Raw genomic sequence first — 26,976 nt, 5'->3', positions numbered from 1 at the left:
TTGCGAGCGAAGACAGACACCACAAAAACATTGCACACACGCTATCCGTAAAGTAGCATGAGAAGAGTCTCCACCGTATCAAACTAGCATGAGGAGTCTCCACCATATTAAGTTTTCAAAGAGAAAACAGCAGTTGTAATAAATTAGTAAACTGCAATATATATTCTTAGGGGAAATCTAGAAAAACGAATAATATTTATATATAATAATGATAATAATAATAATGATAATATTAATATCTTTTTTCGAGTCAAACATGGAACAGGGAAAGTCTTGATATCGTCTCAGAGCAGTTGACAAAAGAGTGTCTAGATACAACTAAACCACAACTGGCCATAACAAGGTTAACATACTGTATACTTGACACACCAACAGATAGCCTCACACCTTCCCCCCCCCCCCCATACCCCCCCTGGTCCCCAACACACGTGCCCTGACTCCATTTATGTGTGGGAAACCTCTGTCTTCGGAAGAGAGCTGCTGAGTTGCAGTACTACTGACTGGCCACCAAAGTGTGTGGCAGTGTTGAGGCCTGCTTACTCTCACTGTCTCCTCCCCACAGAATTCTGCTCCCCCAAAGGTGAAATCTGTACATGCAGTATCTCAGTAAACCAACGTAATACTTGCTTAAGTATACAAACATCTAGATTATACACAGATATAGCGTTTTAGCAATTCAATTTTTTTTCTTTGCAGTATTTTACTGACATCGTATTTTAAGAAGACCGACAGAGCACAATCCTCACAGCTGCTAAATCACTAACATCCAAGAGTCACTTACTGTTTGGGGTCTTTAAGTAGTGACAAGTGTGGGACGATTTTTACGTTGGTGGGGGAGGGAAGGGGGTGTACATTCAATTAATGTGGTGTGTGGGACCTCCCCAAACCTAACAACACCCCCCCCCTCCCCCCTCCCCCATCCCCCCCTCCCCCCTCCCCCGCCCTACGAAGTGTTGTATGAGTGGTACGTTGAGTCTGGCTCCTGTCTCCCGCTCCTTCAATAAGATGGCCGCTCCATCCATCGATACTCCTCAGTGTCCCTCTGCCCACAGCATCAGGGGGTGGGGTTAAAGGGGGGGGGGGGGGGGCGGGGGCCCACAGGTAACAGGGTTGCAGATGGTGCTTCTTCTTCTTTTGCAGGTCAGCCGGAGCATAGCTCGAGGGGGCGGAGCTTCAGTCCCCGAGGGTGACCTTCAGTCCCCGAGGGTGACCTTGACAAAACTCGCCACGTCAGTTTCTTTGGACTCGTGTGAGGTAAAGAAGGGGTGTTGCTGCGGAGCGGAGGAAACACAAGTCATTTCTACTTTATCTGGCCGCAAACAAGACAAGTCTGGTTATGAAAAGTCAGGTTGAAAGAAAACTGTTCATAGAACTTCACAAAAGGGGTTTGGCCTAATTAGTGTCTTGGTTAGCTTGACATTGTCAAGTTGTGTGTGTGGACCGGGACCTTCTACATTTGTAGACTCAGCCTGCCCTCTAGTGGACAAAGATTGCAGGACAAGGACAAAGAAAATCCTCGTTCACCATCCTGAAGTGATAAAAATGGACGTTTGCTGGTCGTGTGGACGGCCAATGCTTAAACAAACTCACCATGAGTTCCGTGTAGTTCGGCCGTTCTTTGGAGTTTTTCTTTAAGCTGTGAACACGAGGAGATGAGAGTTAACACAAGATAGATAAGACTTTAAACTGTCTAGTCTGGGTGTTCCCAACTCCAGCTGCTCCATACTGACCGACAGCCCCAAGAGGTGCACTGTCGACTGAGGAGGAGGAAGGAAAATGGAAAAGAAGTCCCTTTTGTTGTGGGTAACAAGAACATAAATAGTATCAACACATGAATCTACGATGAGCCATCGTTTCCATTCTCTTCCCTTCCTACTCTGAAGTGAGGTCTGTCAGATTACAGGAAACATTTTCCCGGGTTCCATGCACTCACTGGCTGCTAACCACTTCATGTTTCAGGAATACAGTCTTCTGGGTACAGAACAATGCTCTAACGAACATTTGGAAACTCCTGTTAGCACCTCTAACCTGGAAATTGTACTCTAACGGGCATGATGAGAGGACATCCTGCCAGAAAAGAGCGGAAAGGTACCTGCAGGAGTAACACTCAACAAGCCACACTCAACACCCCACAATGTGACCCACACAAAAAACAGCAAGCAGTTGCAACCAGCCACAAATAACATATTTTCTGCTTACCCATGATTCTGTATCACTCCTAAAGCTTTTCAAATACATATCTAGACTTTAAAACAAACTCTCTCAAAAACTCGTTGCAAAAACATCCTTTCTAAGGAACGCAGGAGAAAGCTGCTGAGCAGGCACATTCAGACGCTTTCCAGTGAGATCTGTAGAGCTCCAAGAACACGCATGACACTGTCCTGTCCAACAAGGTGGAGTAAACACCATAACAACGGAGGAAAGTGAGCACTAACTGACAGCACGGAGGAAAGCTTCCCTCCGCTGGCTCACAGCTGGTGCTGAATACAAGATACCGGTTTGAATGGCTGAGTGAGAGAGCATAGTGTCTGTCCGCATGGGGAGAGGTCGGGGAGGGGTGTGGGGAGGGGAGGGGTGTGGGGTCGGGGAGGGGTCGGGGAGGGGTGTGGGGTCGGGGAGGGGTGGGGGTTTGGGGAGGGGTGGGGGGTCGGGGAGGGGTGTGGGGTCGGGGAGGGGTGGGGGAGGGGTGTGGGGTCGGGGAGGGGTGGGGGGTCGGGGAGGGGTATGGGGTCGGGGAGGGGTGGGGGGGGGGGGGTCGGGGGTGGGGAGGGGTGGGGGGTCGGGGAGGGGTGTGGGGTCGGGGAGGGGTGGGGGGGGGGGGGGGTCGGGGGTGGGGAGGGGTGGGGGGTCGGGGGTGGGGAGGGGTGGGGGGTCGGGGAGGGGTGTGGGGTCGGGGGAGGGGAGGGGTGGGGGGTCGGGGGTGGGGAGGGGTGGGGGGTCGGGGAGGGGTGTGGGGTCGGGGGAGGGGAGGGGTGGGGGGTCGGGGGTGGGGAGGGGTGGGGGGTCGGGGAGGGGTGTGGGGTCGGGGGTGGGGAGGGGTCGGGGAGGGGTGTGCGATCGTACCACAGGGAGGTGAAGTCCACAAACTCCGGGGAGAACTTGTCAGTGGGCAGCTGTGGGGACGGTTCTTCCACCACCTGTTTGAGCTGCTGGAAGGGCGTGCCCCAGGAGTCGTAGGGGAAGCGCAGGATGGCCAGCTCAATCTGAGGAACAGGATGAGAGACGGTCAGAGGAGGGGGTCAGAGGAGGGGGGGTCAGAGGAGGGGGTCAGAGGAGGGGGTCAGAGGAGGGGGGGTCAGAGGAGGGGGGGTCAGAGGAGGGGGTCAGAGAAGGGGGTCAGAGGAGGGGGTCAGAGAAGGGGGTCAGAGGAGGGGGTCAGAGGAGGGGGGGTCAGAGGAGGGGGTCAGAGGAGGGGGTCAGAGGAGGGGGTCAGAGGAGGGGGGGTCAGAGGAGGGGGTCAGAGGAGGGGGTCAGAGGAGGGGGGGTCAGAGGAGGGGGGGTCAGAGGAGGGGGTCAGAGAAGGGGGTCAGAGGAGGGGGTCAGAGAAGGGGGTCAGAGGAGGGGGTCAGAGGAGGGGGTCAGAGGAGGGGGTCAGAGGAGGGGGTCAGAGGAGGGGGGGTCAGAGGAGGGGGTCAGAGGAGGGGGTCAGAGGAGGGGGTCAGAGGAGGGGGGGTCAGAGGAGGGGGGGTCAGAGGAGGGGGTCAGAGAAGGGGGTCAGAGGAGGGGGTCAGAGAAGGGGGTCAGAGGAGGGGGTCAGAGAAGGGGGTCAGAGGAGGGGGGGTCAGAGGAGGGGGGGTCAGAGGAGGGGGGGTCAGAGGAGGGGGGGTCAGAGGAGGGGGGGTCAGAGGAGAGGGGGTCAGAGGAGGGGGTCAGAGGAGGGGGGGTCAGAGGAGGGGGTCAGAGGAGAGGGGGTCAGAGGAGGGGGGGTCAGAGGAGAGGGGGTCAGAGGAGGGGGGGTCAGAGGAGAGGGGGTCAGAGGAGGGGGTCAGAGGAGGGGGGGTCAGAGGAGGGGGTCAGAGGAGAGGGGGTCAGAGGAGGGGGGGTCAGAGGAGGGGGGGTCAGAGGAGAGGGGGTCAGAGGAAGGGGTCAGAGGAGGGGGGGTCAGAGGAGGGGGTCAGAGGAGGGGGGGTCAGAGGAGGGGGTCAGAGGAGAGGGTCAGAGGATGGGGGGTCAGAGGAGAGGGTCAGAGGAGGGGGGGTCAGAGGAGAGGGGGTCAGAGGAGGGGGGGTCAGAGGAGAGGGTCAGAGGAGGGGGGGTCAGAGGAGAGGGTCAGAGGAGGGGGGGTCAGAGGAGGGGGGGTCAGAGGAGAGGGTCAGAGGAGGGGGTCAGAGGAGGGGGGGTCAGAGGAGGGGGTCAGAGGAGGGGGTCAGAGGAGGGGGTCAGAGGAGGGGGTCAGAGGAGGGGGGGTCAGAGGAGGGGGTCAGAGGAGGGGGTCAGAGGAGGGGGTCAGAGGAGGGGGGGTCAGAGGAGGGGGTCAGAGGAGGGGGTCAGAGGAGGGGGTCAGAGGAGGGGGGGTCAGAGGAGGGGGTCAGAGGAGGGGGTCAGAGGAGGGGGTCAGAGGAGGGGGTCAGAGGAGGGGGGGTCAGAGGAGGGGGTCAGAGGAGGGGGTCAGAGGAGGGGGTCAGAGGAGGGGGGGTCAGAGGAGGGGGTCAGAGGAGGGGGTCAGAGGAGGGGGTCAGAGGAGGGGGTCAGAGGAGGGGGGGTCAGAGGAGGGGGGGTCAGAGGAGGGGGTCAGAGGAGGGGGTCAGAGGAGGGGGTCAGAGAAGGGGGTCAGAGGAGGGGGTCAGAGGAGGGGGTCAGAGGAGGGGGTCAGAGGAGGGGGGGTCAGAGGAGGGGGTCAGAGGAGGGGGTCAGAGGAGGGGGGGTCAGAGGAGGGGGGGTCAGAGGAGGGGGTCAGAGAAGGGGGTCAGAGGAGGGGGTCAGAGAAGGGGGTCAGAGGAGGGGGGGTCAGAGGAGGGGGGGTCAGAGGAGGGGGGGTCAGAGGAGGGGGGGTCAGAGGAGAGGGGGTCAGAGGAGGGGGTCAGAGGAGGGGGGGTCAGAGGAGGGGGTCAGAGGAGAGGGGGTCAGAGGAGGGGGGGTCAGAGGAGAGGGTCAGAGGAGGGGGTCAGAGGAGAGGGTCAGAGGAGGGGGGGTCAGAGGAGGGGGTCAGAGGAGGGGGTCAGAGGAGAGGGTCAGAGGAGGGGGGGTCAGAGGAGGGGGGGTCAGAGGAGGGGGTCAGAGGAGGGGGTCAGAGGAGGGGGTCAGAGGAGGGGGGGTCAGAGGAGGGGGGGTCAGAGGAGGGGGTCAGAGGAGGGGGTCAGAGGAGGGGGGGTCAGAGGAGGGGGTCAGAGGAGGGGGTCAGAGGAGGGGGGGTCAGAGGAGGGGGTCAGAGGAGGGGGGGTCAGAGGAGGGGGGGTCAGAGGAGAGGGGGTCAGAGGAGGGGCTCAGAGGAGAGGGGGTCAGAGGAGGGGGTCAGAGGAGGGGGTCAGAGGAGGGGGGGTCAGAGGAGGGGGTCAGAGGAGGGGGGGTCAGAGGAGGGGGGGTCAGAGGAGAGGGGGTCAGAGGAGGGGGGGTCAGAGGAGGGGGGGTCAGAGGAGGGGGGGTCAGAGGAGAGGGGGTCAGAGGAGGGGGGGTCAGAGGAGGGGGGGTCAGAGGAGGGGGGGTCAGAGGAGAGGGGGTCAGAGGAAGGGGTCAGAGGAGGGGGGGTCAGAGGAGGGGGTCAGAGGAGGGGGTCAGAGGAGGGGGTCAGAGGAGGGGGTCAGAGGAGGGGGGGTCAGAGGAGGGGGGGTCAGAGGAGGGGGTCAGAGGAGAGGGGGTCAGAGGAGGGGGGGTCAGAGGAGAGGGGGTCAGAGGAGGGGGTCAGAGGAGGGGGGGTCAGAGGAGAGGGGGTCAGAGGAGGGGGGGTCAGAGGAGGGGGGGTCAGAGGAGGGGGTCAGAGGAGGGGGGGTCAGAGGAGAGGGGGTCAGAGGAGGGGGGGTCAGAGGAGGGGGTCAGAGGAGGGGGGGTCAGAGGAGAGGGTCAGAGGAGGGGGGGTCAGAGGAGGGGGGGTCAGAGGAGGGGGTCAGAGGAGGGGGTCAGAGGAGGGGGGGTCAGAGGAGGGGGGGTCAGAGGAGGGGGTCAGAGGAGGGGGGGTCAGAGGAGGGGGGGTCAGAGGAGAGGGGGTCAGAGGAGGGGCTCAGAGGAGAGGGGGTCAGAGGAGGGGGTCAGAGGAGGGGGGGTCAGAGGAGGGGGTCAGAGGAGGGGGGGTCAGAGGAGGGGGGGTCAGAGGAGAGGGGGTCAGAGGAGGGGGGGTCAGAGGAGGGGGGGTCAGAGGAGGGGGGGTCAGAGGAGAGGGGGTCAGAGGAGGGGGGGTCAGAGGAGGGGGGGTCAGAGGAGAGGGGGTCAGAGGAAGGGGTCAGAGGAGGGGGGGTCAGAGGAGGGGGTCAGAGGAGGGGGTCAGAGGAGGGGGTCAGAGGAGGGGGTCAGAGGAGGGGGGGTCAGAGGAGGGGGTCAGAGGAGAGGGGGTCAGAGGAGGGGGTCAGAGGAGAGGGGGTCAGAGGAGGGGGGGTCAGAGGAGAGGGGGTCAGAGGAGGGGGGGTCAGAGGAGGGGGTCAGAGGAAGGGGTCAGAGGAGGGGGGGTCAGAGGAGGGGGTCAGAGGAGGGGGTCAGAGGAGAGGGTCAGAGGAGGGGGGGTCAGAGGAGGGGGGGTCAGAGGAGAGGGGGTCAGAGGAGAGGGGGTCAGAGGAGGGGGGGTCAGAGGAGAGGGTCAGAGGAGAGGGGGTCAGAGGAGGGGGGGTCAGAGGAGAGGGGGTCAGAGGAGGGGGGGTCAGAGGAGGGGGGGTCAGAGGAGGGGGGGTCAGAGGAGAGGGGGTCAGAGGAGGGGGTCAGAGGAGAGGGGGTCAGAGGAGGGGGGGTCAGAGGAGAGGGGGTCAGAGGAGGGGGGGTCAGAGGAGGGGGGGTCAGAGGAGGGGGGGTCAGAGGAGGGGGGGTCAGAGGAGGGGGGGTCAGAGGGTCAGAGGAGGGGGGGTCAGAGGAGGGGGTCAGAGGAGGGGGTCAGAGGAGGGGGGGTCAGAGGAGGGGGTCAGAGGAGGGGGGGTCAGAGGAGGGGGTCAGAGGAGAGGGGGTCAGAGGAGGGGGTCAGAGGAGAGGGGGTCAGAGGAGGGGGGGTCAGAGGAGAGGGGGTCAGAGGAGGGGGGGTCAGAGGAGGGGGTCAGAGGAAGGGGTCAGAGGAGGGGGGGTCAGAGGAGGGGGTCAGAGGAGGGGGGGTCAGAGGAGGGGGTCAGAGGAGAGGGTCAGAGGAGGGGGGGTCAGAGGAGGGGGGGTCAGAGGAGAGGGGGTCAGAGGAGAGGGGGTCAGAGGAGGGGGGGTCAGAGGAGAGGGTCAGAGGAGAGGGGGTCAGAGGAGGGGGGGTCAGAGGAGAGGGGGTCAGAGGAGGGGGTCAGAGGAGGGGGGGTCAGAGGAGGGGGTCAGAGGAGAGGGGGTCAGAGGAGGGGGGGTCAGAGGAGGGGGGGTCAGAGGAGGGGGGGTCAGAGGAGGGGGGGTCAGAGGAGGGGGGGTCAGAGGAGAGGGGGTCAGAGGAGGGGGGGTCAGAGGAGGGGGGGTCAGAGGAGGGGGGGTCAGAGGAGAGGGGGTCAGAGGAAGGGGTCAGAGGAGGGGGGGTCAGAGGAGGGGGTCAGAGGAGGGGGTCAGAGGAGGGGGTCAGAGGAGGGGGTCAGAGGAGGGGGGGTCAGAGGAGGGGGTCAGAGGAGAGGGGGTCAGAGGAGGGGGTCAGAGGAGAGGGGGTCAGAGGAGGGGGGGTCAGAGGAGAGGGGGTCAGAGGAGGGGGGGTCAGAGGAGGGGGTCAGAGGAAGGGGTCAGAGGAGGGGGGGTCAGAGGAGGGGGTCAGAGGAGGGGGGGTCAGAGGAGGGGGTCAGAGGAGAGGGTCAGAGGAGGGGGGGTCAGAGGAGGGGGGGTCAGAGGAGAGGGGGTCAGAGGAGAGGGGGTCAGAGGAGGGGGGGTCAGAGGAGAGGGTCAGAGGAGAGGGGGTCAGAGGAGGGGGGGTCAGAGGAGAGGGGGTCAGAGGAGGGGGTCAGAGGAGGGGGGGTCAGAGGAGGGGGTCAGAGGAGAGGGGGTCAGAGGAGGGGGGGTCAGAGGAGGGGGGGTCAGAGGAGGGGGGGTCAGAGGAGGGGGGGTCAGAGGAGGGGGTCAGAGGAGGGGGGGTCAGAGGAGGGGGGGTCAGAGGAGGGGGTCAGAGGAGGGGGGGTCAGAGGAGGGGGTCAGAGGAGGGGGTTAGAGGAGGGGGGGTCAGAGGAGGGGGGGTCAGAGGAGGGGGGGTCAGAGGAGGGGGGGTCAGAGGAGGGGGGGTCAGAGGAGGGGGTCAGAGGAGGGGGGGTCAGAGGAGAGGGGGTCAGAGGAGGGGGGGTCAGAGGAGGGGGTCAGAGGAAGGGGTCAGAGGAGGGGGGGTCAGAGGAGGGGGTCAGAGGAGGGGGGGTCAGAGGAGGGGGTCAGAGGAGAGGGTCAGAGGAGGGGGGGTCAGAGGAGGGGGGGTCAGAGGAGAGGGGGTCAGAGGAGAGGGGGTCAGAGGAGGGGGGGTCAGAGGAGAGGGTCAGAGGAGAGGGGGTCAGAGGAGGGGGGGTCAGAGGAGAGGGGGTCAGAGGAGGGGGTCAGAGGAGGGGGGGTCAGAGGAGGGGGTCAGAGGAGAGGGGGTCAGAGGAGGGGGGGTCAGAGGAGGGGGGGTCAGAGGAGGGGGGGTCAGAGGAGGGGGGGTCAGAGGAGGGGGGGTCAGAGGAGAGGGGGTCAGAGGAGGGGGGGTCAGAGGAGGGGGGGTCAGAGGAGGGGGGGTCAGAGGAGAGGGGGTCAGAGGAAGGGGTCAGAGGAGGGGGGGTCAGAGGAGGGGGTCAGAGGAGGGGGTCAGAGGAGGGGGTCAGAGGAGGGGGTCAGAGGAGGGGGGGTCAGAGGAGGGGGTCAGAGGAGAGGGGGTCAGAGGAGGGGGTCAGAGGAGAGGGGGTCAGAGGAGGGGGGGTCAGAGGAGAGGGGGTCAGAGGAGGGGGGGTCAGAGGAGGGGGTCAGAGGAAGGGGTCAGAGGAGGGGGGGTCAGAGGAGGGGGTCAGAGGAGGGGGGGTCAGAGGAGGGGGTCAGAGGAGAGGGTCAGAGGAGGGGGGGTCAGAGGAGGGGGGGTCAGAGGAGAGGGGGTCAGAGGAGAGGGGGTCAGAGGAGGGGGGGTCAGAGGAGAGGGTCAGAGGAGAGGGGGTCAGAGGAGGGGGGGTCAGAGGAGAGGGGGTCAGAGGAGGGGGTCAGAGGAGGGGGGGTCAGAGGAGGGGGTCAGAGGAGAGGGGGTCAGAGGAGGGGGGGTCAGAGGAGGGGGGGTCAGAGGAGGGGGGGTCAGAGGAGGGGGGGTCAGAGGAGGGGGTCAGAGGAGGGGGGGTCAGAGGAGGGGGGGTCAGAGGAGGGGGTCAGAGGAGAGGGGGTCAGAGGAGGGGGTCAGAGGAGGGGGTCAGAGGAGGGGGTTAGAGGAGGGGGGGTCAGAGGAGGGGGGGTCAGAGGAGGGGGGGTCAGAGGAGGGGGGGTCAGAGGAGGGGGGGTCAGAGGAGGGGGTCAGAGGAGGGGGGGTCAGAGGAGGGGGTCAGAGGAGGGGGGGTCAGAGGAGAGGGGGTCAGAGGAGGGGGGGTCAGAGGAGAGGGGGTCAGAGGAGGGGGTCAGAGGAGGGGGGGTCAGAGGAGAGGGGGTCAGAGGAGGGGGGGTCAGAGGAGAGGGGGTCAGAGGAGGGGGTCAGAGGAGGGGGGGTCAGAGGAGAGGGGGTCAGAGGAGGGGGGGTCAGAGGAGGGGGTCAGAGGAGGGGGGGTCAGAGGAGAGGGGGTCAGAGGAGGGGGGGTCAGAGGAGGGGGTCAGAGGAGGGGGGGTCAGAGGAGAGGGTCAGAGGAGGGGGGGTCAGAGGAGGGGGGGTCAGAGGAGGGGGTCAGAGGAGGGGGTCAGAGGAGGGGGGGTCAGAGGAGGGGGGGTCAGAGGAGGGGGTCAGAGGAGGGGGGGTCAGAGGAGGGGGGGTCAGAGGAGAGGGGGTCAGAGGAGGGGCTCAGAGGAGAGGGGGTCAGAGGAGGGGGTCAGAGGAGGGGGTCAGAGGAGGGGGGGTCAGAGGAGGGGGTCAGAGGAGGGGGGGTCAGAGGAGGGGGGGTCAGAGGAGGGGGGGTCAGAGGAGAGGGGGTCAGAGGAGGGGGGGTCAGAGGAGGGGGGGTCAGAGGAGGGGGGGTCAGAGGAGAGGGGGTCAGAGGAGGGGGGGTCAGAGGAGGGGGGGTCAGAGGAGGGGGGGTCAGAGGAGAGGGGGTCAGAGGAAGGGGTCAGAGGAGGGGGGGTCAGAGGAGGGGGTCAGAGGAGGGGGTCAGAGGAGGGGGTCAGAGGAGGGGGTCAGAGGAGGGGGGGTCAGAGGAGGGGGTCAGAGGAGAGGGGGTCAGAGGAGGGGGTCAGAGGAGAGGGGGTCAGAGGAGGGGGGGTCAGAGGAGAGGGGGTCAGAGGAGGGGGGGTCAGAGGAGGGGGTCAGAGGAAGGGGTCAGAGGAGGGGGGGTCAGAGGAGGGGGTCAGAGTAGGGGGTCAGAGGAGAGGGTCAGAGGAGGGGGGGTCAGAGGAGGGGGGGTCAGAGGAGAGGGGGTCAGAGGAGAGGGGGTCAGAGGAGGGGGGGTCAGAGGAGAGGGTCAGAGGAGAGGGGGTCAGAGGAGGGGGGGTCAGAGGAGAGGGGGTCAGAGGAGGGGGGGTCAGAGGAGGGGGGGTCAGAGGAGGGGGGGTCAGAGGAGAGGGGGTCAGAGGAGGGGGTCAGAGGAGAGGGGGTCAGAGGAGGGGGGGTCAGAGGAGAGGGGGTCAGAGGAGGGGGGGTCAGAGGAGGGGGGGTCAGAGGAGGGGGGGTCAGAGGAGGGGGGGTCAGAGGAGGGGGGGTCAGAGGAGAGGGTCAGAGGAGAGGGTCAGAGGAGGGGGGGTCAGAGGAGGGGGGGTCAGAGGAGAGGGGGTCAGAGGAGGGGGGGTCAGAGGAGGGGGGGTCAGAGGAGAGGGGGTCAGAGGAGGGGGGGTCAGAGGAGAGGGGGTCAGAGGAGGGGGGGTCAGAGGAGGGGGGGTCAGAGGAGAGGGGGTCAGAGGAGGGGGGGTCAGAGGAGGGGGTCAGAGGAGAGGGTCAGAGGAGAGACGGTCAGAGGAGGGGGTCAGAGGAGGGGGGGTCAGAGGAGGGGGTCAGAGGAGAGGGGGTCAGAGGAGGGGGGGTCAGAGGAGGGGGTCAGAGGAGGGGGGGTCAGAGGAGGGGGTCAGAGGAGGGGGGGTCAGAGGAGGGGGGGTCAGAGGAGGGGGTCAGAGGAGGGGGTCAGAGGAGAGGGTCAGAGGAGAGGGTCAGAGGAGAGACGGTCAGAGGAGGGGGGGTCAGAGGAGAGGGTCAGAGGAGAGGGGGTCAGAGGAGGGGGGGTCAGAGGAGAGGGTCAGAGGAGAGGGTCAGAGGAGAGGGGGTCAGAGGAGGGGGGGTCAGAGGAGGGGGTCAGAGGAGAGGGTCAGAGGAGGGGGGGTCAGAGGAGGGGGTCAGAGGAGGGGGGGTCAGAGGAGGGGGGGTCAGAGGAGGGGGGGTCAGAGGAGGGGGTCAGAGGAGAGGGTCAGAGGAGAGACGGTCAGAGGAGGGGGTGTGTGGAGGGGGTGTGTGGAGGGGGTTAGAGGAGGGGGGGTCAGAGGAGGGGGTGTGTGGAGGGGGTTAGAGGAGGGGGGGTCAGAGGAGGGGGTGTGTGGAGGGGGTTAGAGGAGGGCCCCGGGGGAAAGGACCATGCGAGGCACTGTCTTCTCCCCCTCGCTCTCTTGCGGTTAGGGTTAGGGTTACCGCACTTTTGGTGTGGTAATTCCTTCATGTTGATAGTGTTGCGCCTTGTTAACAGGCACGACTATGTCCCTCATTACCAAGTGTTTAAACCAGGCCTGCTGGATTACTGGAGCCCACACATTCTTGGGTGGGACAGAGTTCAAAACGTGCAAATGAGCAAGCTATGAATATTTAACAGCTCCTAATAAAAGGGTCGAGCCGGCCGTTGGGCTGGGGCTAAGCAATGCCTCCAGACTGAGCACGTTCTGATCTGAATGTCATGACGTACATTACAATAACGAAGATATTCGGAAGACAAACGGAGGCTGTCACGACGGAGGCTGAGAGATCCATCGACGGGCAGCCTTAAGCAAAGCTCGAGCAAAACGTCAACAAGCACAACGGTCCAAGGCTTTCGTTTTTTGAGAACGAGACTCACCATTGTTATTCCTAAACTCCAGATGTCCGACTTGACGTTGTAGCCCTTCTGATTGGTCTCTGGGTTTATCCTCTCAGGCTGGGGGGGGGGGGGGCGAGAGAAAAGTTCAAACCGAACGAATATGACATCACTCGACAGTACCACAGGTGCTTCGGGGCCCCGCTGGTCTCCGGGGGCGACGGGCTCCCTGCCCTGTCATGTTCACCTCCTGAACACACACAGGGTACTCTTGTTCCCTGGATGCTAGCCTGGCCCTAAAACCATGACGACAGCCAGGCACTGTGGACACAGCCAGGCACCCCGCCGCCGCCCCCCCCCACCCCCCCCACCCCACACACACACACCGCTGTTAAAAACCTAACTGAGGTTACTACGGCTACGGCTGGAGAGGGGAGCGGCCACGACTCTCACGCACCGAGCCTGCTCTGTTAGCCTGCTCTGTTAGCCTGCTCTGTTAGCCTGCTCTGTTAGCCTGCTCTGTTAGTCTGCTCTGTCAGTCTGCTCTGTTAGTCTGCTCTGTCAACACAACGCCAATTCCACATCTGTCATTACATTGTAGCGTAACATCTCCACTCCTTTCCAGTTTCTCTGACGCTTAACAGTGACTTGTGTGGGCATGCTAGTCTCCCTGGACTGAGAGCTGCAGGGTTCCTTACGGCCATGTAGGGCTTGCAGCCGGCGTCCATGGTCTTGGCCACAGAGTCGACCAGGTAACCGCTGATCCCAAAGTCACACATCTTCACCTGGCCTTGGGTGTTGATCAGCACGTTGGAGGGCTTCACATCTGCCCCGGGGGGGGGGGGAAGAGAGAGAGGAAGGGGGGAGAGAGAGAGAGTGTGAGAGTGAGAGTGAGAGTGTGAGAGTGAGAGTGAGAGTGAGAGTGAGAGTGAGAGTGAGAGTGAGAGTGAGAGTGAGAGTGAGAGAGAGAGAGAGAGAGAGAGAGAGAGAGAGAGAGAGAGAGAGAGAGAGAGAGAGAGAGAGAGAGAGAGAGAGAGAAAAAGGATTAAAGGTTGTAGGAGTTCCCTTAAACACATCTGCACTGGGGACTGGGGTCACTGACCAATCCAGAATCACATACTGTGGTCACTGACCAATTCAGAGTCACAGACTGTCACTTTGTTTTTAGTGACCTGTAATCATTGTGAATGACTACATGAGACTTCATGAACAAAGTGCTCGGTGAGCGGACAAAGCCTTCAGACTCAACGATTGTATGAAAGCGTCAAAGTGTGAGACTAAGCATGACCTGGGTTGAGAGAACAATCACTGTTCGAACTGGTCTGGAGGACCAATGCCCTGGAAACCCTCTCGTTCTAACCTCTGTGGATGACTGACAGGTTGCTGTGCAGGTGTTCCAGAGCCTTCACTATCTGAAGAGAGAGGGGTCAAGTTAGGTCAAGTTAGGTCAGGCCAGTTTCAGGTCAGTTTATTTGTCATGTTGCTGTCATCCTCGCGTCAGGCGACTGGCTTGTTGTCAGACTACTCACAGACACGGCCATCTTGCCCAGGATGTCTTCAGGGATGGCGAGATCCTTCTCTATCACCTGCTTGTAGAACTTATCCAGAGAAGTATCCATCAACTCCATGCAGATCCACACGTCACCCTGGCAACAGAGGACGGAGCCAATCAGATCTGTGCGTGTGTGTTTTGAGGAGGTTTGGGAAAAAGGCATCAAAGGTGGGCCAGGGCACATTCCTGACGAGCAAAAGGAGCAACAGGAAGCCAGGCTTCCCAACGCGTCTCGCTGTGGGATATCCTGAGGAACTCTGGAGGGGAGGAAGGACATCCGGAAAATGTTTTAATCCAGAATTTCGAGTCTGTTTATCTTGACTACGTACAAACTACAAGCCTCCGACATTCACCCTGTCTGTGTTATTTATCATGAACGAAACGCTTCCATTTAGAATAACAAGGTGGCCGTTGATTTTCTTGCAACAAACAATAATGCAAAACCCCTAGCAGCAGTGGGCAGTGTGCTTGGGAGCAGCGTTGTGACGGGCACCTCTCTGAATAGCGCTCCGTAGAAGGTGACGGTGTAGAAGCAGTCTACGGTTCTCATGGAGATGTCCAGGTCCATCAGCAGCCTCTTCTGCTCCTGTGTGTTCACTGTGGCTCGGATCCTCTGCACATCACACACACACACACCACACAAACACACACACAGCTTCAGGACAATAGGAAACAGCACAGGCCGTAAAAAGTCTTTGTCTGGATAGGTTCAGGTCATCCGGGTCGAGGTCGTCGGGGTTGAAGGTCACCCACCTTGACGGCCATGATCAGGCCGCTGGGCACATGCCTCATCTTGTCCACCACACCGTATGCCCCTCTCCCCAGCTCGCCAATCTGCTCCAGGTCATCCGCCTTCAGCACAAACTTCTGCTCGTGAGGGGACGTGAGGGGGAGGAGAGGGGACAGGGGACGTGGGGGAGGAGAGGGGACAGGGGACGTGGGGGAGGAGAGGGGACAGGGGACGTGGGGGAGGAGAGGGGACAGGGGACGTGGGGGAGGAGAGGGATGAGGAAGAGCAGAGGGGGAAAAGAGAAAAGGGAGAGAAGTTAGCAGCAGCTTGGTCAGACACGTAAACAGAACGAAGGAGACAGAATAACTCTGTGATATAAATGAAATCGACAATGTATTTTCTTGTGCTTTCAAATATCTGTAACAGTTCTTTCTGCAAATATATAAATAATCATAAAAAAGACTGATGTAGTGAAAGAGAGTACAAGATTGACCTCATCTTTACCTCATACAAACAAACTGAAAATTGAGAAGCGTTATCTGGTCTCCCCTGTCTCCTTGTGTTTAAGGGAAAGTGGATGCCCCCTGGAGAATGATTTTCTCTGAATATGCACCTTGACAGTAGTTATCAGAGAAAAGGCTTTGAACCTTCAAGGCTACAAAAGATGATATGGTCTACGTCCAAAGGCGTGGCTGAACGGTGAGGGAGTCGGGGTAGTAATCAGAAGGTCGCCAGTTCGATTCCCGGCTGTGCCACGTGACTTTGTGTCCTTGGGCAAGGCACTTCACCCTAATTGGGTAAGTGTGTGTAGTTTGGAAGAATGGGATCTTTTCTGTCCATAAGAAAAACTGTTAAGATTGTAAGAAACATTTTAAGACAAAAAACAAAGCTGCTGGAGTCCTTGCCAGTGGAAAATTCCACTTATTTGATGAGTTTAAAATAAATATTTTTACTGCCTGACAGGCAATAAAGTGCATTCCAGCCTGCCTACAATCAGAAGTGTTCAATTCGGCAGTAATGTTCACTGGGGGGGTTTTATGGCTATGAGCCCCTTAATTGAGCCAAGATTTCTGCATTGAAACTGAGGACGGTACTCAACTCAACAGTACGGAGTTTAAAATGTACACACACACGCGCGCGTTACCAGACACTCCATGGTTGTGTAGTGACGAGATAAAACTGGCTTATCCAAACATTTGTGTCTGTCTGTTTGAGGACCAACAGTTAAAACATGTAGGCAGAATTAGGCAGAGCAATGTGCTTTGTTAACTAGAGAATGCATTGAATCACATTGTGCTTTGTTAACTAGAGAATGCATTGAATCACATTGTGCTTTGTTAACTAGAGAATGCATTGAATCACATTGTGCTTTGTTAACTAGAGAATGCATTGAATCACATTGTGCTTTGTTAACTAGAGAATGCATTGAATCACATTGTGCTTTGTTAACTAGAGAATGCATTGAATCACATTGTGCTTTGTTAACTAGAGAATGCATTGAATCACATTGTGCTTTGTTAACTAGAGAATGCATTGAATCACATTGTGCTTTGTTAACTAGAGAATGCATTGAATCACATTGTGCTTTGTTAACTAGAGAATGCATTGAATCACATTGTGCTTTGTTAACTAGAGAATGCATTGAATCACATTGTGCTTTGTTAACTAGAGAATGCATTGAATCACATTGTGCTTTGTTAACTAGAGAATGCATTGAATCACATTGTGCTTTGTTAACTAGAAAATGCATACAACTGGAATACACTGTATGATAATGCATTAAATCCCAGTGTTATTAATTAACTTCATAGAAAAAGAGTCCTACCTTCTCTCCGATGGTCACACAGGCTTTCGAATCCAAATCTCTTGGGGGCCTGTAAGGTCAAACCATCAGGATGTTCACTGAATCAGGCAAAGTCTATTTACATAGAAACATACAAGTAGCATACAGTCAAGCATACTTAATGTAGAAAAACGAACAATCGGTGATTTACGGTTCCTGTTTTTGAACCCTAATGGCTGCGCACCAGGGCCAGTGAAAGTGTTGGGAAGGCCAGTGCTACTTCCTCACTAGTGGGGGGGGGGGGGGGCACGGCTACTTCCTCACTAGTGGGGGGGGGGCACGGCTACTTCCTCACTAGTGGGGGGGGCACGGCTACTTCCTCACTAGTGGGGGGGGGGCACGGCTACTTCCTCACTAGTGGGGGGGGGGGGGCACGGCTACTTCCTCACTAGTGGGGGGGGGGCACGGCTACTTCCTCACTAGTGGGGGGGGCACGGCTACTTCCTCACTAGTGGGGGGGGGCCCAGCTACTTCCTCACTAGTGGGGGGGGGCACGGCTACTTCCTCACTAGGGGGGGGGGGCACGGCTACTTCCTCACTAGTGGGGGGGGCACGGCTACTTCCTCACTAGTGGTGGGGGGCACGGCTCAGGTCGAGGCCTCTGACTTCTTACCCATCGTGATGATGTGGAACCACCATCTCTGCGCTACAATGCAGCGTAGCAAACGCATTACAGCAGTAAAGTAGGAAGCACTTAACAGTCCATCACAGTAATGCAGCAGTCGCTCCTCTCAAAGCTAAGACAAGTGTCGTGTTACCAAGAGAAAGTGGCCAGATGTTCTAGGAGCAGATACAGGCCTGTCTGCTAGAAGAGTCTGGAATAACCTCTTTAGTAAACAAGGACTTGCAATGGGATTAAACATATATTCAGTGCACCCGTAAGTGTATGTGTGTGTGTGTGTGTGTGTGTGTGTGTACGTGTGTGTGGGTGTGTGTGTGTGTTGGGAAAATTGAAGATGTAACGATGTTATCCTGTAATAAGAATGATTCTGTGTTCAGCATTCCTTGTCAGCAGAGAACCCTCTCCCCACATGACCTATACATGACACTAGGCTTACGTAGACAAACTGACCTAGGTTGATCATTAGTATGCTAGAGGTGCGATAAATGTGTTAACCTTATCTGTGCTGAGTGAATCATATGGTCAAACCTAGGGTCAGAGAACTCTGTAAGTATATGCATGGGAGGAGACTTCTCACCAATAAATAGTCTTACTTGAAGACTTGTGAACCAGACAAACTTTGTAGCACAATGGCGTGTGATGTTATTGTCTCCTTGTGGGCCGGCCGCAAGCAATAAAGCTTTCTTAAACTTGTTCACCGACTGACTGTGCAATGCTTGATAAATGAATATAGACAGTGTGAGAGAGAGGAGAGGGGATCTTACGCTGCAGCAGGAGGGGGATGAAACACCTCCTTGGGGAGCTTCAGTCCCGTCTTCTTCCTTACTGCACAGGAAACACACACAGACACACACAGGCACACACACAGACACACACACAGAAAGTCAGGATGACTCAGCAAAATGAGGAAACACAAGTTACACAATCGCCTGTTCTTGGTTCTCAATCGATAAAGGAAGCGATCGGAATACCGCCGCATCAACAATCGTCCCACACAGACACCCCTGCACCCTGACTTCCTGGGTCTTCCTATCCAGTCCCAAGCAGCCCAGAAGGGCAGGGAGGCGAGCCCACAGGGAGGTGAGCCCACAGGGAGGTGAGCCCACAGGGAGGGAGGTGAGCCCACAGGGAGGGAGGTGAGCCCACAGGGAGGGAGGTGAGCCCACAGGGAGGGAGGTGAGCCCACAGGGAGGGAGGTGAGCCCACAGGGAGGGAGGTGAGCCCACAGGGAGGGAGGTGAGCCCACAGGGAGGGAGGTGAGCCCACAGGGAGGTGAGCCCACAGGGAGGGAGGTGAGCCCACAGGGAGGGAGGTGAGCCCACAGGGAGGGAGGTGAGCCCACAGGGAGGGAGGAGAGCCCACAGGGAGGGAGGTGAGCCCACAGGGAGGTGAGCCCACAGGGAGGGAGGTGAGCCCACAGGGAGGGAGGTGAGCCCACAGGGAGGGAAGTGAGCCCACAGGGAGGTGAGCCCACAGGGGGGGAGGTGAGCCCACAGGGAGGGAGGTGAGCCCACAGGGAGGTGAGCCCACAGGGAGGGAGGTGAGCCCACAGGGAGGTGAGCCCACAGGGAGGTGAGCCCACAGGGAGGTGAGCCCACAGGGAGGTGAGCCTACAGGGAGGTGAGCCGTGGACACCTGCGGCTGGATGCAGCGAGTGACTCCAGATCCCGACTGAACGAAGCTGGGCCCTGACAGCACGGCTGAGAGGACGCTTAGTGTCCGAGCACTCTCTCCATCTGGAGGTCCTGCACTGAGGGGCGCCACGGCAACGGGAGGGCGTGACTGAGGAGGGGGTGGGGGGGGGGGTGTCTGACTGGAAGCTCCCCAGACTGCCTCACAGCAGCCAGATCTCACCAGGAGCCGGCGCCACAAATAGAGATGTGCTTAACCCTTGTGTTACCTTCAGGTCTTTGTGACCCTTCAGTCATTTTGCCCCCCCCCCCCCCCCCCCACGTGTTGCGACCACTTTATCTCACACAAAAATAAAGTGAAGAATTTCCTTTTAACCGTCAGGCTGTCTCACACCCCCCACAGCGTGAAGATTAAAGGAAATGCTTTTTATTTGTTTTTGTATTGGGTAAAGTTGTCGCAGCCCAACGACGGGTCGTTGTGAACCTTTGGGTGTAATTGTGACCTGAAGGCAGCACAAGGGTTAAAGCTAGCCATGACGCCACGTGAGGGAGGACAGAGCACACGGGGAGCGGCGGGCGGAAGGGGAGCCAGCTGGGTGTCCCTATGAGTCATTAAGGGCAGGTGTGTGTGTCTCTATGATTCATTTAAGGGCTTGAAGTTCATGAAAAACGATGACAAAGTATTTTGGAGAACACTTTGTGCACAAACACACATTGAGGGTAAACAAGACCATGTCTTCGTCCAAAAGGATGAAAAATGCATGGTAACGCTCACCCCCACATACAGACGGATAGTTTTATGTCGTTATTAACACCTTACAGGTACTCATGGCCTCTTTTTCAGTGTGTTTTTTTTTTTTTTTTTACAGGGCTCTAAACCTTGTGACTGAACACAAACACAATGTCTCTCTCAGTTGTCGTCTGTGAAAACAGGGTGTGACCCTGCTAAGTGTCCCTCCACCAGAGACCTCTCTCTCTCTCGCCCTGCCTCCCTATCTTGCTCGCCCTGCCTCCCTCTCTCTCTCGCCCTGCGTCCCTCTCTTGCTTGACCTGCCTCCCTCTCTCACTCGTCTTGCCTCCCTCTCTCTCTGTCTCGCCCTGCCTCCCTCTCTCTCTCGCCCTCCCTCCCTCTCTCTCTCTCTTGCCCTGCCTCCCTCTCCCTCTCTCTCTCGCCTTGCCTCCCTCTCTGTTTCGCCTTGCCTCCCTCTCTCTCTCGCCCTGCCTCCTTCTCTCTCTGGTCCTGCCTCCTTCTCTCTCTCGCCCTGCCTCCTTCTCTCTCTCGCCCTGCCTCCCTCTCTCTCTCGCCCTGCCTCCCTCTCTCTCTCGCCCTGCCTCCTCTCTCTCGTCCTGCCTCCTTCTCTCTCTCGCCCTGCCTCCTTCTCTCGCCCTGCCTCCCTCTCTCTCTCTCTCGCCCTGCCTCCCTCTCTCTCTCGCCCTGCCTCCCTCTCCCTCTCTCCGCTTTCCAAAGCTGCTTTGTTACACCAAAATGTCAGTTTTGGCCCCTCCCACGTACATTTACACAATAGTCCATGAAAACCAACACCCTACTAACGAGTCCACGACAAAAACACATAAAGCAGGACAAGAAAACAAATACATAAACCAGGACTAACCCTAACCCTAACCCTAACCGGAGCGACCTGCTCCTGGCCCTCGCAGAGCTCCAGTGGACCTGCACTTCCACTGAGCCACTGCCACCCTCTGTGATGGTGAGGTGGATTAAACATGCATGCCCTGGCTGCCTGTCTCCAGGCCCTGGCGGTCTGTCTCCAGGCCCTGGCTGCCTTTCTCCAGGCCCTGGCGGTCTGTCTCCAGGCCCTGGCTGCCTTTCTCCAGGCCCTGGCGGTCTGTCTCCAGGCCCTGGCTGCCTGTCTCCGGGCCCTGGCTGCCTGTCTCCGGGCCCTGGCTGCCTGTCTCCGGGCCCTGGCTGCCTGTCTCCGGGCCCTGGCTGCCTGTCTCCAGGCTGTCACTCTGTCTCTGATGTGTGCAATGGAGAGGAGGGTCACAGGCTCTCCCCATCCCCAGCGTCTGATGGGACAAGACCCTGCACGCCGCGGCGAGAGGACGACAGCTGGGGGAGCGCATGTGGACGAGGCCTGACGCGTGCACGAGCGTCTGATGTTCACGTGCACGAGCGTCTGATGTTCACGTGCACACAGTGTGTGCTGAGATGCAGTCCACGTGATCTATATGCAAAGTAACTCACTAACCAGAAAAGAGAGAGAGAGAGAGAGAGAGAGAGAGAGAGAGAGAGAGAGAGAGAGAGAGAGAGAGAGAGAGAGAGAGAGAGAGAGAGAGAGAGAGAGAGAGAGAGAGAGAGAGAGAGAGAGAGAGAGAGAGAGAGAGAGAGAGAGCAGAGCATTGACATGCAGGCTGTAAAAGAAATGACACATGCAGACAGGCATGCAAATCCGGAGGCAGCAATGTGACTGGGGCATGCCTGTCATACAAATTGAAATAGTCTTTTTCATTTGACGATACTTGGGAGAAACCTAAACAACCTGCAAGTGACCTTGGGACAAATCTGTCCAGTGACCACATGCATGAGAGAGAGAGAGAGAGAGGGAAGGAGAGAGAAAGAGACATGGAAAGAAAGCAACAGAGAGAGAGAGAGAGAGAGAGAGAGAGACAGTGAGAGATGGAGAAAGAGAGAGGTAAAGGTGGCTCAACAGACGGATCAATAGATGATATAATTGAGGTGCGCAGCAGCAAGGAGTGAGCTGACTTGTTTGTCTGTGGGACCCACCGTGTGAGTGTGGCGCAAAGCTACCAAACCCCGGGCTGCTGGGGAGTTGCTCCACAGTCATATTACGCAATTTTCGAGTCAAGATACACAACGTGCCCCATTCTTGCTGAACTCAGCGTCTATGCACACACGTACGTGGGAGCATGCGGTGTCATTAAAGGCAGCCGCACATATCATTCACAGTGATTTGCAGCACATGGCTCAAAGTATGTACATTTATTCAGCTCAGCCATTTGACTCACTTACATAGTCGACTTATGTAGTCTTATGTAGTCAAATACCACAGAGGCCAAAACAGACAAGTCGTTTGGACTATTCCTCTTCCTCTCTATTTCCCTCTCCTCCCTTCTGTCTCACACAATCTCTATCTCTCTTTCTGATGATGCCCTGTGGGGTTCATGTGAACATTCACAATTGTCACATTCTCTTGCAGGGTTTCCACTTGGGGGATGTGGCATAACAGTGAAAACTAAAGAGAAGCAAGTCAAAGCAATGCTACAGAAAGGCAAAACCTACCCCTCCCTCCCCACCCCCCCCTAACCCCCCCCCCCCACACACACCCTACCCTACCCCCCCCACACACACACACACACACTGCCTTGTCTAATATTAGCATGAAATACAGACTCCTGTGCTCCTTTTCAACTTTGATAAGAGTGTACAGAACGTACGTACTACATGTTGCCCATGAGCCCTGACATGAAGTGGGGGGGGGGAGAGGAGAGCAGTGGATTCAGAGTGAAAAGGTTGGGTGTGTGAGGGTGGCCTGTGTCCTGCCTGCTTGATAATAAGCCTGGGATCACATTGGAAAAGGGTCCTGGCAGCTATCCTCAGAACCCCCACATGGCATGCACTCCACCCGGAATACCAACAATACCAAGAGTTCCTCAATGGAATTCCACGGAGCCAGAGAAAGACGGATGAATCAGACAGAGAGAGGGGGTGGGGGGGGGAGCAGGGAGAGACTGAGAATGGAAAACACAGAGAGAGAGAGAGAGAGAGAGAGAGAGAGAGAGAGAGAGAGAGAGAGAGAGAGAGAGAGAGAGAGAGAGAGAGAGAGAGAGAGAGAGAGAGAGAGAGAGAGAGAGAGAGAGAGAGAGAGAGAGAGAGAGAGAGAGAGAGAGAGAGAGAGAGAGAGAGAGAGAGAGAGAGAGAGAGAGAGAGAGAGAGAGAGAGAGAGAGAGAGAGAGAGAGAGAGAGAGAGAGAGAGAGAGAGAGAGAGAGAGAGAGAGAGAGAGAGAGAGAGAGAGAGAGAGAGAGAGAGAGAGAGAGAGAGAGAGATGGAAATAACCTCTGTTGAGCCGACGGCTGCTTTGCCTCTTGTGACAGTCCTGGCACTGTGTGAGATACTCCACACCTCCAAACATGGCAGATCCTTTAGGTTACAGCTGTTGAATGGCTCTTTTGGGAACGATGTCGTCACCTCCGTGCTTCCTGAACGCACGGGCGGACCTGAACGCTCCTCGCACGGCGGTAGTGTGTGAGGGGATCGTCTTCAGGGCACGGCTGGGCACAGTTCTGCTTCCACTGGTTGACTAGGGGCGCAGAACTACATAGTGATCGGGGGGAGATCTCTGTCACGAACCGCTAGGCCTTCACAGAATCCCTGTTTCTTGGGTGTAGCTAACGTCTAACAAGAGAGAAGTCATCAGTTAAGGCGAAACTAACGCCGTAGCTGAAATGAGGACAGCTCTTGAACTTGCCATTGTTGGTGGCCATACTTGAGTTATAATTATCTATGAATGTGTCTGAGCATGATTGGTCTCCGAGCAGATTTTCACAGGATGCGTCGGCCTGTTTGATTTAGCCCCTGTGGGCTGAGGGATTTGGCTGGGAGGTGAGAGGGTGTGCAGAGAAGGGGGGGGGGACTTCATGAGATTAAATGACAAATTTGCGACACATAATCTCTAAAGTCCTGTTTCCTTCCGCTCACTTGGCTGGTGAAGACCAGGTGACATGCTATGTTTTATTCAGAAGCACGGCGAACTTGCCTGAGACGCAGCTTTTTACTTTATTTAGAGGTACTCTGACAACTGACACCTTGACAAAAAAATGTTTTAAGCCTCTTTAGCTTGGTTGCATAATTGGAGCATTCTGCACCAGAACAGGGGTAAAAGTATTTATAAGAGTGGCTGAAGAACTTTCATAAATCACCAATTCAACGCAGAACAAAATGTCTGGGATTAATTAAACGGTATTTACCTCGAGACAGCTCTGTCACACATCCAGAGGGCTGTCTAACGTGATACCGTGTGGTAAACTAGAACGAAGCTGAGAGGTACGCAAACTTGAATTTTATGCAACTGGAATTCAGGGCCTGACTAAATGAACCACTTTAATATCAAACGCAGGATGACAACTGCAAACTATTCACTGTCTTCTGAAGAGCTGGTGAAGCAAAGTTCACCACTGCACTTGATACACAGTTTCAAGGAAACATACTCCTACTGACTGCATTAGCATAGAGTAGAATATTGCTTGCATGGGACTGAGAAATGGCAGCTATTCAATCAGATGCACCTCAAACAAGCTTGGAGGGGATCTAATGCAGAGGACTAATGAGATGGATCAGTGTTCACGATTCAACTGGGATGCATTGATTTGATTCCTTTGACGTGCAGTAGGCCTAAACTGGAGAATCCTCCTCCTCCCCCTCTTCCTCCCCCTCCTCCTCCTCCACCCTTCCCCTTTCCGTCGAGAGCCCTTCAGCAATCGCGTACGAGGTTACTCCAGGGTGAGGCAGCAGACAGACCATCCTTGAATTTATGGGCTACTCCTCTCATTTTTAGCACAGCACGCACATCGTGGCACGGAGGCTCTGCAGCCTACACAGCATGCATACTAGGGGAAGAAAAAAATATTTGCATTTGAATCCAGATTCAGTCTTTTAGCGATTCATATCAATTCACAAATGTAAAAAATCCAAAGAAAAAGGTTTTGATGCATTGGGATTTTTTCTTTTCAACACTTAACTGCCTATCACAGTCAAATAGAAACAAGTAACACTAAACAGCAAACTGTAATCAAATGTTAGCATATATTGAATCGAAATTTGATTCAAAATCAGAAAAATGGTGAATCAAAAAAATGGTGAATCGATTTTTAAGCGAATTGTGACCCCAAGAAACGATTTGAATCGAATCGGGAGGTATCAAAAGATTCCCACCCCTAATGCATACCACTTCCCCCAGTCATCTGCCTTCACCATGCTGCACAGATGACTTGCTGCTGGAACAAGTCAAAAAGACAGGGCAGGTTGGGGATTTCCGTCAGTGTTTCTGCTTGTCCCTGCAGCTGAATGCAGTTGCTGTGAGAGCGCACCCTCTGCGGAGGGAATGACATGCCCGCTCCAGACCACCGAAAAACAGAAGTGGAACAGTTAGCGGATCATCTGGACAATGGCACAAACAATTCCATTTGTTGCAGCTATAGAAAAAAAAGCTGTGAGCCTTGAACCGGGCCAACAATCGGCTCGTCGAAACAGCAAATTCAGTATCGGTGCAGCTGGAAAAAAAAATAAAAAATGCTGGAGACATTTGCATGACAAATGTCCCATTCGTGCATGGGCGAGGGGGTCGGTGGAGGCTGCATAGTGGCAGTCCACCGGGGAGGGTATACTGGGAGGGCCAGTGACCCATCACCACGGCCCCACAGCAGGACAGTGCACAATGGGGAACGGCCAACTGTCTGGTCCACACTGCAAGCCCTTTGGGAGCCAAATGAACCACAGGCGCCATCTTTGCCAACAGGACTTGACAAGGGACAGTGGGCGCAATCGCTGGAAAACACTGCAAAGCTGCATTCATTTGGAACAGGGACATTTTCTGTTGAACTGAATCGTCGGATCGTAAAGTGTGCTTGGTTGTTGTCATCAAGCAGCTGTGTGATATTCCGTGACCAGACTTTATGCACTTGTAGTGCATATGAATGTTCGTTACGGGTGATGGATAGGGGCCTATTACATTTCTTTTTACCATTTATAAAGGCACTACAATCATATTTGTCAATTATTGCTTTACCAATCAAAGTTATACAATTCAACAGCACTGTGTTTGAGTATGAGACTCAAGTATGCAGTTCAATTGTGTAGGTTGGGTGACATTTTACCTGGGGTGACAGAAGCTAAGGTGAAGTTAAACTGCAGAGAAATTAGCTGGTCATTTCATGCACATTTTGTGTGCGCGGACATGGGTCAATGGTAGGAGGGGGGGAATTAAAAGTTCCACAGAACAGGTGTGTCACCTGTTTGTTACGCAATGACATATACAACCTCTGTTCGGACTGCAAAAACTATTCAACACAAAAGCACTTCCTCCTTCTAAATCAATTCTACAGATTCAAATTAATGTTTTTTTCTTGTTAATTTGACACAATGTGTGTTTTGTGGTAAACATAGTCTGCAGGTGCAGGTAACCTCGTTTACACAGTAGGCCTACTGGTACCTGGTCAACATTTATAAGTGAAATATTTAGGCCTCGAGGTATAACCACATGCATGCACAACAGGCAGTTAACTGTCAGAAGCATGTCAAATATTGCCACAAGAGGAATTGAGGTTAAGTATTTGCATTGACAAAACATAGATTCTGAAGAATGCATGACATTACTTTTACTTGAAGCCGTTATATTACTTTTTGCTTGGATATTCCTTGCCTTTAGCTCTGTTCCTTGAACTGAGTAGATTACTTGCGCTCACTGCAAATCTATATTTAGGTTTTATTTTAGAGTGTCTACCTATAACTGCTTGAACAAAGCTTAGTGGACAAGGCGTGACAACCATTTTTCATAACGCGTTTTGACAAGAGAATATAAAACTGCAACTAATAAGATCATCAAAACTAGAGTGTGTATAACCTGTAATTGACGACTGACAGCTGCATGTTGTCACATCGTGTTCCTGGCAATAATCGTGCACAATTGTAAGCAGTTTGCAATTAAGCATTGCACCATCTGCGAAAGCTAGGGAAGCAATAAATGCTTTATATTCTTTACCTTGAAAAGGGAACACGTCGAATTTTGCATTAACCTGTGCATACTTTATAGAGAGAGCTTGGAAATATCTTCGGGGAGTTTCTGACTGTCTAGCAAACAAACTGGGTGCAACATCCTTGGGTACGAGGCTTCAGACTGCATCGTCTTACGAGGAACTCTGCAAAGGGGAAGATCTTCAACAGGAAATGCAACTGACCCTTAATATACCATTCAACTTCAAAATGCATTGGTCGCACTCGACCTGCAGCGATGCACTTTGCAAGAAATGCCGCTCTCATTGCATGTCAGTAGTTTTGCACAGATCGCGTGATATTCTTACCTCCCTTCGGCTGAGACATTTCCCCTTTGCTTTGATGAGGGGGAGGGGAATCACAAAAGACTTTGCCTTCTTTTTCACTCCCTCCCTCCATCGCCCTCGCGCTGGCGCTTCAGCGGCTTGCTTTGCAACAAAGATGCAAAATACAAGCCTCGATCTTCATGCACTTGGAGCCTTTTGTCGTCTGGACCGTGTGTGTCCACCCAAAGGTCAATCTTAGAATTGCACAGCCAACAAAACTATCTAGAAACGGGTAAATTTGCAATTGCGCTGCAAAGAATTCTCGTCGGCACTTACATGATGGGCCAAGGCTGGCAGCTGAACGCTCCTAACTTGGATCAGTGTGAGCCCCTGCGAGCGAACGTTTTTCCTGCTTGGAGCGCAAAGGACGATGGGAGA

The 26,976-nt window shown here is 56.4% G+C and overlaps 1 protein-coding gene across 2 annotated transcripts; it reads right to left on the bottom strand.

Moving 5' to 3' along the window:
- Window positions 1-1,099: 1,099 nt before the first annotated feature.
- On the bottom strand, window positions 1,100-26,933 carry map2k6 (mitogen-activated protein kinase kinase 6). 2 transcript variants are annotated; one of them, XM_084669799.1, is made up of 12 exons: window positions 26,581-26,933; window positions 17,658-17,718; window positions 16,254-16,302; window positions 14,452-14,565; window positions 14,192-14,311; window positions 13,676-13,792; window positions 13,507-13,558; window positions 12,845-12,972; window positions 12,189-12,266; window positions 3,064-3,203; window positions 1,591-1,636; window positions 1,100-1,271 (listed from the first exon to the last, which is right to left on the bottom strand). In XM_084669799.1, exons 1-12 carry the CDS (start codon window positions 26,669-26,671, stop codon window positions 1,194-1,196), a joined length of 1,074 nt encoding a protein of 357 aa, XP_084525925.1. In that variant the 5' UTR covers window positions 26,672-26,933; the 3' UTR covers window positions 1,100-1,193. The 2 variants fall into 2 exon arrangements, with proteins under 2 accessions (XP_084525925.1, XP_084525926.1); XM_084669800.1 differs by lacking the exon at window positions 26,581-26,933 and adding an exon at window positions 26,262-26,391.
- Window positions 26,934-26,976: the final 43 nt, after the last annotated feature.

The sequence above is a fragment of the Hypomesus nipponensis genome, chromosome 13, assembly GCF_054491055.1.
Source record: "Hypomesus nipponensis isolate SF chromosome 13, ASM5449105v1, whole genome shotgun sequence".
Taxonomy (NCBI): domain Eukaryota; kingdom Metazoa; phylum Chordata; class Actinopteri; order Osmeriformes; family Osmeridae; genus Hypomesus; species Hypomesus nipponensis.
This window is presented reverse-complemented; position numbering and strand designations above follow the sequence as displayed.